The sequence below is a fragment of the Acromyrmex echinatior genome, chromosome 10 (genome assembly GCF_024713525.1).
Source record: "Acromyrmex echinatior isolate Ae372 chromosome 10, ASM2471352v2, whole genome shotgun sequence".
NCBI classification, from domain to species: domain Eukaryota; kingdom Metazoa; phylum Arthropoda; class Insecta; order Hymenoptera; family Formicidae; genus Acromyrmex; species Acromyrmex echinatior.
This window is the reverse complement of record NC_141861.1, coordinates 4055873-4071372: the sequence shown is the minus strand read 5'-3', so window position 1 is coordinate 4071372 and position 15500 is coordinate 4055873. Positions and strand designations below refer to the sequence as shown.

The window sequence follows — 15500 nt, the reverse complement described above, 5'->3', positions numbered from 1 at the left end:
ATGTACTATTTATTAAAAGATTTAATATTATAAAGTACAACCCATACAGAAAAAAAGATTTCTTTAAATCAAACAAATTTTTATGCTTTGGAATAGTCCAACTAAATGGATGTTTAAATTAAGAATGTGATTACTTTCATTAAAACTAAATTTTTTTAAAACTAATTTTTTTTAAACAAAATATGTTCCATTTAAAATTAAATTTGTTTCAATGAAACAAATGTAAATAGAATTCTCGAGTTTAAACATATCTTTTTCTCTGTGCAACTGACAACTTTAACTTGTAACAAAATTCAATTATAAAAATTGAACAATTTAAAATGAACAATACATACTCCTTGACATATATGCTTTTTGTTTTCTCGTATTAACATAGATAAATGTAACGTACGAAAGAGTCACGAAATTTTTTTAACTAAGAAATTTGATTAATTCGAATTATACATTATTTTAGATTTTTAAATTGCTACATTTCACAGTAGATATCGATTACGTAAATAATATTATAAAATGCGTAACATTATGAATTCTCAGTATAATTATATATCACAAGTTCTTTCGTTATACTTTATTTTAAATTAAATTAATATTTTTTAAATCTAAATCGGATCAAATTAAAAATAAATTTATATGAATACAACCTTTCGCACTGATACTCAAAATTGTTCCAATTGTAAGCATTGTGACAATTTTATTCTCTTGGTCTGTCGATTTTCTTTATCTTTTTTCACACTTGATTGTAGCGTCTCATTACTACGAATCAATCGTAATAAGATGAAAATTTGTACTGCAACCTGACAAATATTATGATCGTTTGCATAAATATAATTAACAATAATTATACAGAGAGATTTGTCTAGCGACAAATATTCTTTGTGTAGAGTCTACTTTTATATTTAATATTCTAAGGATACGTCTATCGATTATACAACATTTTTCTGTAACCAATTATAAATCTTCACATGATGCTTATCAAACCATCTTATGTTAGATTCTGCATTCTCTATTACTTGTTGCAGGGTTCTTGTCGCATTACTAAATTCATTCAGATGTTCTTTTACAAAGTTTATCAGCTAGAAAAATAACATAAAAAATAAGTATATTGCAAAATTATTTTTTTCCTAAAAAATAAAATTTTTATGAAAACTGATGATTATCAACCCATTGATCGAATTTATCAAAAGAACAAAACTAATTTTATTTTTCTTATTTAAATTATTTTTAAACTTATTTTAAATCACTTCCAATAAATATATTAGGTGTTGGAATTAATTCGTAGCGTTTTACAAGTGATGGGAAGTACTTTCATTAATGTATTTTTTAATGCTCATGTGAAATAAATAACATTCTTTCATTAAAAAACGCTACGAATTAATTCCAATACCTAATATATATATATCAATATATATATATATATATATATATATATATATATATATATATATATATATATATACATATATACATCGTAATTTCTCATAACTTAATATATCATTTTTTACACAACTTACATCTTTGAGTTCGTATTTTGTATTTATATTTCCTGCTACCGATGGTATGATGGCATTCATAGCTGATATTGAAGATGATATTCCGAAACTGAAAATGATAAATGATATTTATGTAATATTTAAATTTCACAAATGAAACATAATTTAATCTAAAATAAAATCAATAACCATTTAAACTATAAGTAAGAATAAATTGCTATCTTTCCATAGGAAAGATTACGGAGGATTAATCGACTCTTCTAATTAATGTTCTGCTTCACTTCAAGGTTTACCGTGATGTATAAATATATATATATAAAAATAAGGGAACTTACTATTGCCTGAGGTCCATCCATTTGTTTCTAATGTAATCAAATGTGAGTGAACGTCCGGCAACATTGCTGGCAACCGATTCAAAAACTCGAGTAGCATCCTGTTTTCTGATTCCTGAATTTTCCGTCACAGCCCAATCTAAATATCGACTCAACAACCATATTTCTCTTGAGCAGGATAATGCCTGCAAAAGCAGATCCTTTTCTGATCCGACGTTGGCTGCTAGATACCGTTGCCAAGCAAATTTCCACTCGCTTTGTCCACCCACCCGAATGGCTGTGCAATATACCACGCTCTTCAAGTTCGGTGGAACCCTAAACATAATATTAGTAATAGCTACATAAATATACATAAATTTCTTCATTAATTATTTTTCAAAGCGAAAAATTTACAACATTGAAAATAATATATTCAAATACTACAATTAATACTACAACTAATATATTCAAAACAAACAGGATGACTCAACCAAGAAGTACGATCATGTGCATTGAAAAATGTAATAGTATGGTTAGGTTAGATTAAGTTAGGTAAGGTTAGGTTTAGGTTAGGTTAAATTTAGTTTAGGTTAGGTTATGTTAGAGTTAGGTCAGGATAGGTTAGGTCAGGTTAGGTCGGGTTAGGTTGGAGTTAGAGTTAGGTTAGGTTAAGTTAGGTCGGGTTAGGTTAGGTCTGGTTATGTCGGGGTAGGTTGGGTTAGGTTAGGTCGAGTCAGGTCGGGTTAGGTCGGGTTAGGATAGCTCGGGTTAGGTTAGGTTAGGTTAGGTTAGGTTAGGTTAGGTTAGAGTTAGAGTTAGATCTGGTTAGGTCAGGTTAGGTTAGGTCGGGTTAGGTCTGGTTAGATCGGGTTAGGTCAGGTTAGGTTAGGTCGGGTTAGGTCGGGTTAGGTTAGGTCGGGTTAGGTCTGGTTAGGTTAGGTCGGGATAGGTCGGGTTAGGTTCGGTTGGGTTAGGTCGGGTTAGGTCGGGTTAGGTCGGGTAAGGTTAGGTCGGGTTAGGTCCGATTAGGTTAGGTCGGGTTAGGTCCGGTTAGGTTAGGTCGGGTTAGGTCAGGTTAGGTCGGGTTAGGTTAGGTTAGGTTAGGTCGGGTTAGGTTAGGTCGGGTTAGGTTAGGTTAGGTCGGGTTAGGTTAGGTCGGGTTAGGTCGGGCTAGGTTAGGTCGAGTTAGGTTAGGTTAGGTTAGTTCGGGTTAGGTCGGGTTCGGTCGGGTTAGGTCACGTTAGAGTTAGAGTTAGGTCTGGTTAGTTCGGGTGAGGTCTGGTTAGGTCGGGTTAGGTCGGGTTAGGTTAGGTCGGGTTAGATCGGGTTAGGTTAGTTCGGGTTAGGTCGCGTTAGGTCGGGTTAGGTTAGGTCGGGTTAGGTCGGGTTAGGTTAGGTCGGGTTAGGTCGAGTTAGGTTAGGTTAGGTCGAGTTAGGTCGGGTTAGGTTAGGTCGGGTATGGTCGGGTTAGGTCGGGTAAGGTTAGGTCGGGTTAGGCCCGGTTAGGTTAGGTCGGGTTAGGTCTGGTTAGGTTAGGTCGGGTTAGGTTAGGTCGGGTTAGATCAGGTTAGGTCAGGTTAGGTTCGGTCGGGTTAGGTCGGGTTAGGTTAGGTCGGGTTAGGTCGGGTTAGGTCGGGTAAGGTTAGGTCGGGTTAGGTCGTGTTAGGTTAGGTCGGGTTAGGCTAGGTTAGGTTAGGTCGGGTTAGGTCGGGTTAGGTCTTGTTAGGTTAGGTCGGGTTTGGTCGGGTTAGGTTAGTCGGGTTAGGTCGGGTTAGGTTAGGTCGGGTTAGGTCGGTTTAGGTTAGCTCAGGTTATGTCGGGCTAGGTTAGGTCGGGTTAAGTTAGGTTAGGTTAGGTCGGGTTAGGTTACATTAGAGTTATAGTTAGTTCTGGTTAGTTCGGGTGAGGTCTGGTTAAGTCGGGTTAGGTCGGGTTAGGTCGGGTTAGGTTAGTTTCGTTTAGGTCTTGTTAGGTTAGATCGGGTTAGGTTAGGGTTAGGTTAGGTCGGGTTAGGTCGGGTTAGGTCGGGTTAGGTTAGGTCGGGTTAGGTCGGGTTAGATCGGGATAGGTCAGGTTAGGTTAGGTCGAGTTAGGTCGGGTTAGGTCTGCTTAGGTTAGGTCGGGTTAGGTCGGGTTAGGTTAGGTCGGGTAAGGTCTGGTTTGGTCGGATTAGGTTAGGTCGGGTTAGGTCGAGTTAGGTTAGGTTAGGTTAGGTTAGGTTAGGTCAGGTCGGGTTAGGTCGGGTTAGGTTAGGTCTGGTTAGGTCGTGTTAGGTCGGGTTAGGTTAGGTCGGGTTAGGTCGGGTAAGGTTAGGTCGGGTTAGAGTTAGAGTTAGGTTCGGTCGGGTTAGGTTATGTTAGGTTAGGTTAGGTTATAGTTAGGTTAGGTTAGGTTAGGTTAGGTTAGGTTAGGTTATTTTATGTTAGGTCGGATTAGGTTAGGATAGATTAGGTTAGGTTTTGTTAGGTCGGATTAGTCGAATTAGGTTAGGTTGGGTTAGGTCGGTTAGGTTAAGTCGAGTTCTGTCGGGTTGGGTTATGTAGGTCGGGTTAGGTTAGGTCGGGTTAGTTAGGTTAGGTTCGGTTAGGTTATGTTATGTTGGTTACGTTAGGGTAGGTTTGGTTATGGTTAGGGTATCAACAAATAATTTTATTTTAAATTATGATATGTGATATTTCTATTTACGGATTATTAATATCTGGATTAGGAGTGTTACGCCAATATTTGAAGTATTGCACAGCTTTCATAACGCAATGCTCATGGTCCAGATAACATGCCCAATTTAAAATATTAATTCGATTGAAGACTGTCATCTGAGGATCATCCAGTTTATCAACAAAACCTACTTGCTTGTATGCATTATCAAGTATCTTTAACATATGTAACTGAAAGGTATTAATGATAGTATTAAAGATTAGAGTTAATAAAATATTATATATATCTGTATACTTTATATTAATATTACGAATCATCAAATTAAATTATCATTGAAATTTGTATCTCACAGATTTCTATTACTCTTGATTGACTATAATTTACCCTAAATTTATCGTAACCTCGTGATTTGATTAACATATTGTTGAGATAACTTATAGCCCGGAAAGCTGCTTTCCAGGGCAAATATTCTGTTTCATGAGCCAAATAAGATGTGATATTGAAAGCAATATCATAATCGAGTTTGCCAGCTCTAGCCAAGTTAAGAGCGTCATCGATCAATTGTGCTCGGTTAATCACCGAGATATTTTTGAAGTTTTTAATATTATTCAACTGTTTTATTATTAACTTCCAATTTCCCGTGTCATAATTCACTCTGTAATATCCTGTCACAAACGCAATATTAAATATTATTATCGTATTTATTTCTTCATATTTCAAATAATTCTATCACCTTTTAATACTTCCATTTCTGTTTACAATTGCTTTTTAAATAAAACATTCATATTATTATCAGGAGATTTACTCTCCAAATATTTCTATTAAATTTAAAACAAAGTTTTACAGAGATATTAGAATTAGTTCAAAAAAATTATTTAATAATTATTTTTTGAAAGAAATCTCAGAGATAATAAATTATTGATCATAAGAATATTTTTTTATTTTTACCACAAATAACTAATTACCAGTTTCTTGCACGTTAAAAAGTATCCATTGAGAGGGTTTCACATCTAAATCGTTAAGAGTGATCGAACGTTCTGCTTTCATCCATTTTGTAGGTTGAGTGTTATTGAAGTTTAATTGCTTCTCAGTCGTATAAGTAATTGGTATCCACCATAATGGTTCCCACTTATCAGATGTGATTCTCGTAACATTATTATCAAGCAGAAAACGTTCCTGCAAGAAGTAGAAAGAATGCTTACAATGCTATATAAATCGCTTACCAAACAATTCATTAATCAAATAACTATATCTTATTAATAGCGTTATAATGCAATATAATATGTATATATTTTATGATATTTTATGATAACAATATCTTATATAGAATATAGAAAATGTTGAGTAGAGAATTATTACGAATAAGACACTTCTATTTATTAAGTAGTAATTGTTGTTGAAATAATCATGCTTTATTAAATCAGCATTACATGTATACTTATTAGCATACCTGCGTCAGTATAATACTACCATTGCTATAGTTTCGTAAGACAGTAACTACAGGAAAGCCGGTTTGCAGAGTCCAAGTATCCATTATTTTCTTAACAGTTATGTTCGAATCAAGTACCTTATCTTTATGAGCTTGTTTGGTCAAAGCGTACCATAAATCATTTGACTCGGCACTTTGATATGCTCTGAAAACACATAGAATTGTTAATTTTTTTTTTAATTACATAAAAATATATTTAAATTGCTAAAATATTATTTACATTATTTATAACATTGCAAAAATTTATTTACATTTATGATATGATCAAAATATTACACATAATTACATATAATAATTACTTTGTAATAATCATGTTGCAAAATGATATTAAGGAGAGGGGAGAGTATTATTATTTTTAAATCGTTATTTATACAAAAATTTTCTAATTGATCTTTACTTACTTTTCATTCAAATAATTAGTCAAACCCTTCTTAAAAACATCTGTTGTGAGAAAATGATCCATCATTCTTATTACGGCAGAACCTAAACAATTTCAATGTAATATAATTACACAGTTTTGTTTAAAATCATCATATTTCATAGATCGTCATAAACTGTACCTTTTACGTAAGTAATGACATCAAAGATTTCATTGATTTCATCCGGATAGTCGACTTCAATAGATATAGGATGGGAAGATTCTAAAGCATCTAAATTGAATGAACTTTGAAGTTCATGAACAACATATTGTTCCAGCACTCTCCACTTCGGTTCTACCTACATATTTCATAAATATGAAATTTACATTATGATATAATTTATAAAATAGATTCAAAGCATTTTAGTACATTTTTAAATCAAAATTAATTTTTGATTTAATGTAAATAAATTTTTAAAAACATCAATTTACCATCATACAGTGTTACAATTCGACATTTTGTATGAAATGTAATCCCGTATGAAATAACTTACCGCATTTGTGCCAATGTATTCCATGTAACTAGCGAAACCCTCATTTAACCAAAGATCTGTCCACCAACTTGGAGTCACTAAATTCCCAAACCATTGATGTGAAAGTTCATGTGCTAACATTAAAGCTATTAGCTGCTTACTATCATTGTCTGTTATACCATCCTCCTCTTTCTGGTACAATATTCCTGTTTCTCTAAATTGATAAAATAGCTTACTAGGTATTTTCATATCTGATATAATTATTAGCGTCTTTTATATATATTTATTAATATAACTTATAATAATACAAATACATATAATCTAATTTATAAAGTTGTATAAATTGCCTCTAACATTCCAAGTATCATACTTTTGCTAATACTCACATAAATTATGTTCTAGTAAATTATTTAAATGCTGACAACATTTTTTGTTAAGATCAAATCAAATCTATCAGCAAAATATATTGTCTTATTACTTGTTTTAATATTTATTGATTAATCATGAGGTAAAATATAGAAATTAATATAATTATTCCATAAATTTATTTGCAAAAAAACTTCTGTCTCTGTGATATAAGTTATTAAATTATATTAATAAATAAAAATAATTAACGTGAAAATTTTACTATTAAATGAATATATTTATGCAGAATGTATCAACGAAATCGTAGACCAAAATACTTTTTATCAAAAAATATCGATTTAAAAAAAAAGATTTGCATCGTAAAATATAATAAAATAATAATTGCCAAATTGCTTTTATCTATTTAATATATACAAGTAATTACGTATTAAAAATATTTGAAGAATTTAGAAGAATAAAATATCTGAATAACTTTATTTTTATACCTCATTTTTTGAAATTGTTTCTGTATTACTTAGAATATTGGGAAATAAAATTAATAATATTCTCTTACTAATAATATATCTTACTAATCTTCTCTACTAATAATAATAAAGTAAATGTCATTTCGTTAATTCGCACTTGATAATCTTACCTAAACGTCATTAACCCCCAATTCTCCATGGCGCCAGCTTCGAAATCTGGTAACGCAGCTATATCCATCTTCGGCAAAGGGTACTTGATCTTGAAGTAGTCCTCATAGAATTTAAGCATTTTCGGTCCAATACTCAAGCTATATTCTGTTTGAGCAATAGCATCATGGCGTGCCCAAACTCTAAAGTCGCCATCTTTTGATTTCCTTACATTAAAATCAAAAACTATGAAAGCCACCAAGTACGTAGACATCGGTACCGAACGCTCATAGTGATCCCACACGTACGTATTTATATCGGGCCTGATTATTAAACAAAACAAAAGTATGCTTTAAACTCTGTGCACTCACTTAAATAATTTGTCCTAAAATTAATATCTTTAAAAAATCACACATTATTATTTTAAATTATTTCTTATCATATATATGTTTTTACTTAAATAATAGAAAAATTTTATCTCTGTGAACTTATTAATATCTAATGTCGCATATATGATATACATTAAACTTATAAATTTCATTTGTAAAATACTTAAATATAACTATATATTAATTGTGTTAAATTTTATATTTCAAATTCTTTGCTTTAAATAAAATTCTAAATTATAAAAAGAGAACAAGTTAAATCATAAATTTAAGCGCAATCGCGGAATTATTCCAAAAAATATAAATCAGATTTACAAAAAGACACAGCTGCGCTAATCCAAAAATATAATATAATTACTCACAGTGGCGTCGTTTTTTCTTTTTTGGGCATATTTGAAATAGATGTCATGTTTTGGGGACGCGCTATGTTGATCTGGAATTTGGCTTTCAAAGCTGGTTCGTCGAAACATGGGAAAGCACGGCGTGCATCCGTTGGTTCAAACTGAGTCGTAGCAATCCATCTATAATGCAGAAACTAAATACCTTTGGCAAACTGTCAACAATCCCTCTCTGAAGACGCATGTTAATCAAACACGTGATGCATCTCCGTCCACAACGAGATTATTTAAAGAATAATTATTCTATAATTAAAACACTTTGCTATAATAAGTATAAAATAATGTTAGAAATCAAGGGATTTTAGTGAAATAATTTTAAGAAGATCTTTTTTCTATTTTTTTCTTTAGGAAATAAACTTAAACTTTTTGAACATTCAAATTTATCTACTACGATTGTAACAGTGCTTCTTCATTTAATTAAGTATTATATAAATTGAAGTTTTAGATTTTAAATTTTATATTAATGATTGTAGTAGCAAATAAAACAGCTTTCTATTGGAAAATTGGTGCTTAAATTTAATAGTACATTTAATTAAATCAATCAAAACACAAAGCAATAAATTTAAATTTATATCACCCACAAAGTTTTATATTGTTTACCTTGTCTGATTACCAACTGTGTACGAACTTCTGTAGAAACCGTGCAAGTCGTCGTTCAAATATCCAATGAACTTAAGATGTACGATGTATTGTTTGCCTTTTTTCAACTTCGACGTTCTAATCACGTGAAATTGTCTATCGGTATCATTTTTCTGCTCCATAATCCTGATTACCGTAGTCTTATTGTTGCTCTTATCGTTAGACGAATACTCCCTGATACTCGTAAAACTCTCATCAATCTTTATGTCAACGGCATGTAAGGTAACATTATTCGTATCGTTTGTCACGTTTACCAAAATTTTGATCTAAACAAATCGATAATACTTCTATTTTTATAAGACAGCTTTTAAATAAATTAATAATACGTTCAAATGTTACAAAATTTTAATACTAAATTTTAATTATGTGTAAAATTCTTAATTATTTTATTATAGTATCCAAAGATACTTCAGAATTGTATATAGTAGTATATATATATATATATATATATTATATACAGTATCCTATATAAATATAATGCATAATTAATGCATAATTAATGCAACCGTGACCATAGAATTTTCTTTAAGATCCTTGCCGCCTATTGGAGCATGACGTCATAAACAAAAAGTATGACAAGTTAAAATTTCTTGCATGCCATTTATAAATAAAGAGAGATGGATCTTATTATTTTATAAATAAAATAATAAGATCTCTTAAAAACACTTGAAAAACGAGCCAAAGTTATTCTTATCCCTCCTAACAGTCAAATAGTCGTAATAGGTACATAAAGTGCATTTACCTAATGTTTACTTAATGACAATGACAGTTCATTTTTACTTTACTTTTTCGACTGTTTACTGACTGTCATGTGATAGCTTCCATTTTTTTAAGTGTTTTAAAGCGATCTCATTAGTTTGTTTATTTAAATTCTCTTTATTTAAAATGGCATGCAAGAAACTTCAATGTGTCATTTCACGCTCGGGTATGATGTCATGATCCTATATGACTGCGGCGATTAGTCAGAACCCTTAATATATGCAATAAAATGTTCTTCTTTGCATGCAATTCAAAAAATTGTTTCGAATCAGAACAAACAATTTATAGAAAAGACAAAGCAAAGCTTACAGGAGTTAAGAATGACACACATGATGGAATGGGATGATTTACCTAATTTTCCATAAATTTAAATGACATTGCATTAATTACTAAAGGCACGTTCGTAAACACACGTATATCGTTATAACCTTATTTAATTCGGTGAACAACAAGAATAAAATGATACATTGGAGCATTTGGATGTTGTTTCCGAATGTAACTTGATCGTTTCTTTATAATAGTAACAATATTTAAATATAGAATTAAATACATAGAAAAACATTTCAAAGTTCTCAATAAGAAGTAATCATTCATAACGCAGTCTAACCGATTTGTCTATAAATAATTGTAACAAAATCATAACGTCAAAAAAAATATTTTGATAAGTGACATAAATAAATAAAAAAGACGTAATAAAATAATGAATCATTATGAAATAATCTTTAAACATAAAAAATACAATTCTACAAAATTATAAAAAATTACATTATAATAGAGATCGAATAATACAATGCCAAACTTTTAATTCTTACATATTCTCACATATTCTCATAATTCTTTTAAAATTGTTTTTCTTTTAATAAGAGATACAGATATTTGTTAGAATGCGTTTGTCGATACATTCATCAAACTATTTTTTATTTATTACAAAAAAAATAAAATGGAAACATAAGACTAGCCAATTAGAGTATAACGCAGATCGCAAAACATAATAAATTTTAGAATAAATAAAATGGTTACTTACATTTAAATTCTAAATACAAAAATTCGAATTTTTGTATCTAGAATTTATATATATGTATCAATTTTATGATTATTAAATTTATTGCGCGTTACGATCTGGTTTGTACTATCATATTAGTTCTAATGTTTTTGTCAATTTTGGAAGTCTATTAATACTTTTATAACAAAAAAATGTTACTAAATTAAAAAGCATTACCTCGCCGTGGAAAGTGAAGTTGCCTTCCCATATGAATGGTATCAGCCATAACTCGTACAAATCCGGCACAATATTTCTCGGTAATCTAATATTTATATCTTTCTTTGTTGGTATCGTCGGAGAGAAAATATCCGTTTCCGTATTTGTCGAAACTTGCTTCTCATGACAAGGTGCGAAATAATACACTAACAAACCAGTGGTGGCCAAACTGAATAGAAAAAAAACGCCCAGAAAAGAAGCGCAATACCAGGGAACTGTACAGCCATTTTTGCGTACAAACGTAGTCGTATTCGTGTCCATCGTTGCCAGAACCCTACAAGACTGAGTCATATACATAACTGGCAAAAAGGCAAAAAAAAGTATACACGTACATTTTCAGTTTTATCGCGTCTGCAGTTGTGTAAACTACACTAATATTGCCCAGCATAATTAAATATAAATGAGTTAACATTATTTTTTATCTACGCCACGTCATCAAATTATTTGATACTTACCTCGTTATATTTTTATATCTATTCTCTGTCTTTATATTTATTTTTATTTAACTACATTAATAATTTTAGTGAGCCTAGTGAAATTATAATTATTAATCAATTTTTACTGTATTTTTTAAATATTTACTTACTTTCTCTTGTAATGTTAATTATCATCATAAATTTCTTATTCTCATACTTATACGTTAAATATTTTTAAAAATCTAATAAACAACAAATGTTTTTAAATTTTATTAAAAAATCGCATCTAAGTTCGTCAAAAATTGTATTATTGAATAGTATCAAGATTAAATTTTCTGCGAAATATAAATACATTTATAAAATTGATGATTAACGTAATATTTTATTTCTTGTACAAAACTTTTAAATATCAGATATAACATTATCATAAATGCTATCGTAGAAGATTGCACATACGCTGACGACTTTTATGAATAGTTGTGTATGTATGTGTGTGTGTGTGTGTGTGTGTGTGTGTGTGTGTGTGTGTGTGTGTGTGTGTGTGTGTGTGTGTAGTAAATACACTTCTACAAATGCAATAGTAATTAACAGTTGCTTTAAATGTACATACATATACATATAGACAGTAAATCTACATGTATTTATATTGTATGCGTATTTATTATTATCTATGCCAACGAATAAATATAAGAAGGAAAATAAAGTCACGAAATAAGTCATGATTCTATTTAATTTGCTTAACAATCATAACCTTTTCTCTCTAATTTTAAGGAAAATAAAGAAAAAGAATGTGTCATAATATAGATACTATAACATTCGCTTTCATCAATGTAGATTAATTTTAATCTCGGTTCAATTTACTCTTCATTTTTTTTTCTAATTCTTAGAATTAGTATCTTTTGCAATGAAATAGCATGCAAAAGTCGGTCGAAACAATTGCAAAGCTAATGCGATATCATACGAACCTAATTGCTATGGAAATGCTATACCTACAATACCTTCTTATGTAACGATACAAAGAGGACATACTCATTTAAACTTCAACTTCAATACTTTCAATATTCATTTTAAAATTTATAATATGCTTTAACTATCTATACAAAACGTTTTTATGAAATGTTACTCAAATGTTTATATAAAAAGTATTATTTTTTCAACATTCTTCTAATATCAATATACAAAGAATAAATGTGGAATATATTTTTTATCAAATACGAATATTCGTGTAGTGATTGTATCATCACTATTTCGGTTGCACATTCTAGTTACAAAAGCCTTTAAGATATGAAAATTCACGAGAATTATATACAGTTAAACGTACATATCTGCGAGTAGACTAAACTATCTGGTGAGAAAGAAAAAACGAAATCATAGAAACACGAGACAGGTGAGTCGGTCACGCATAGCGAGACAAAGCGTAACGATTTTCTCAACGCTTTATAAATAGCATTTATTTCACAGCTCATATTTTCTCGGACAAATAGAAAATGCAGTCAGTATACAACAGTTACGCCTAGTTAGGAGACATGGTAGTGTCTCGACGTTAAGAATAATATCATTAGCATTTTAATAACAATAAACGTCATTAAATATAATCACTACATCGAGAAAAAAAACTTGTTCATTGGACTTAATTAATTTAGTTGTCTTGATTTCTTTCGTTGAAAAATATATAATACGTAAATCAAATATAACATGTTTGATTTAAATACGTATATTCTTCATCAGAAAAAAATAAAAATAAATTAAATTAATTTAATTAAATGAACAATTTTCTCAGTGTACAGATTGCAAGGACGAACAAATTCAAAACGTTGCTCGATTTTAAAAGCTTAAATTTATAAAGTCTTTTCGAATAATACATAAAACAAATAGGAAGATAGATTCTCTCCGAAAGAAAGATCGCGACTGATCGCGAGATGACAACTGAGGCTTCGTTTGCAAGATTTCGACGTGAAGGGACGATATGTATGACAGTACAGAATATAACTTAATCTTAAAGCGAATAACCAGATGATCAACCTTTTCAAAAGCTATCCGAGACATCCTAACTTGTATTAAATAATCTAAATTCATTTTACTTTAAAACAAATATTATCTACATGAATTTGTTAAAATGTTTAAAACAGACACAAAGAAAGCGATAAAATCAATGATAAAAGTTTTTCACGTTTTAACTAGCCTTTTTACAATGTAAGTAAGTAACGCGTTACTTGTAAAGACTTTGTTGAATGTTACCTTGTTATAATAAGAATTTGGTAATGACATTGTTAATTTTTTATGACATCAATGCTAACATCGGAGATTAGAAAAGTCAATCGTTATTTGTAATGGGTTGAAAAAATTCGTTACTAAAAAAATAACTGTTAATTTGTAACGCGTTATTTTTTATACGTTACTTGTAATAAATATTGTTACGCGTTACTTATTACTTTTTTCAGTAAGACGTAATGGTAACAAATTACTTTTGAAAGTAACTTTTCTATTCTTAGCGTTTAATTAATTAACATTATCGTCATAAAAAATTATAACATCAGTATCAAATTGTTTAGTATAAAAAATAATAACAAAGTAACGTTTGCCAACTTTGCTTATTTTATATAAATGTATATCATTTATAAATTTGGAAATTGTGGAATTATTTGGCTTTCCTAATCGATAAAAATTTTTACTCGTACGTATTAAGATAAAAAATAACAGTTTCCATAAAATTATTGTACAAAAAAAACTTTTCGTTCTACGTATACCAGATAAAAGTAATCGTTAAAAGTAATTTTTATATTCTAAACAATTCGAGTGAGTATATCAAAGAAACGCGAATGTGGAAAACGCTTAAATTGATGAAGTTCCCGTGTTTATAATTTATCATAATATAAAATGAATCATTTAAATTATTAAAATCGTGAATCATTAGACATAAATCTTTGATTATTAAATATATACTGGAAATTAAGTAATATGTACTGAATGATATGTATATTTGCCGTAATCACGCAAGATAAACTATAATAAATCTTACGCGTAATTGCCAAATTTGTATTTGAATGAAGCGCTATGTTAAATTTAACAAACACTTTAATATCACAAATCAAATAATATTTGACTACGTGTTTTTTATTTGCAGACAACTCACTTTTTACTGAGGAATTATTTGCACTTATGTAAGTTTGTTGCACTTATACGTTTCGCGTTACAAACATTTGCGAAGTAATCAGCTATGTTTGCATCCTAAAAGAGATATAACTGCCTTAGATAGTTTAAGAAATCTGAGGTGGCATTGCAATTTCGACCATCACACTGATTGTGAGCATCCGTTCAACGGTTCGCGTGCAACTGTCAAAAGACAGAATGACAACTTCGTCGTTTTTTCTGCTGGAAGAGGAAACAATGTAGTTATGCAATATTTTAAATTCAGATTTAGATCAGATCATTTATATAATAATATTGTATTTTTAAAAAGCCATATTTTTCATTTTTAATATAAATGATATTTTTTTCTTCAAATAAAAAGTCTAATTTATTTTAATAAATTTGAGAAATTTACATTCAACTCTCTTACTCTTAAATTGATCAGCTTTTTTAGTCGAGTCTTTCATAAAATAGAGATATTGTTAAATTTATTATTTCTAACATAGAATATACAATATATTTACTTTGAGATTTACGCTACAACTTACGATGCTACAACTTATTTTGCCAAAACATATTTCAATTTCAGTATATTTAATGACAAATTTCATATGCATAGAAGAAATATCTGATATTTGTTATTACATCAATTAACAAAAATTTATAATAATGATATCTTATAAAAATAGAGAAATGCAGAAT

General features: G+C 29.8%; 1 protein-coding gene across 4 annotated transcripts; it reads right to left on the bottom strand.

Annotated features, from left to right (window-relative positions):
• Positions 1-3: 3 nt before the first annotated feature.
• Positions 4-15024, bottom strand: LOC105142917 (aminopeptidase N-like). Of its 4 annotated transcripts, none has more exons than XM_011050844.2 (15): positions 14803-15024; positions 11215-11535; positions 9198-9502; positions 8562-8720; positions 7837-8136; positions 6858-7050; positions 6506-6662; positions 6347-6428; positions 5907-6090; positions 5422-5632; positions 4841-5121; positions 4487-4686; positions 1826-2137; positions 1512-1599; positions 4-1073 (listed from the first exon to the last, which is right to left on the bottom strand). In XM_011050844.2, the coding sequence occupies exons 2-15, from the start codon at positions 11512-11514 to the stop codon at positions 924-926; spliced, it is 2922 nt and encodes a 973-aa protein (XP_011049146.2). In that variant the 5' UTR covers positions 11515-11535; positions 14803-15024; the 3' UTR covers positions 4-923. The 4 variants fall into 4 exon arrangements, with proteins under 4 accessions (XP_011049146.2, XP_011049134.2, XP_087266498.1 ...); XM_011050832.2 differs by having other exon boundaries at positions 11215-11527; XM_087410372.1 differs by lacking the exon at positions 14803-15024 and adding an exon at positions 14689-14775 and having other exon boundaries at positions 11215-11527.
• Positions 15025-15500: the final 476 nt, after the last annotated feature.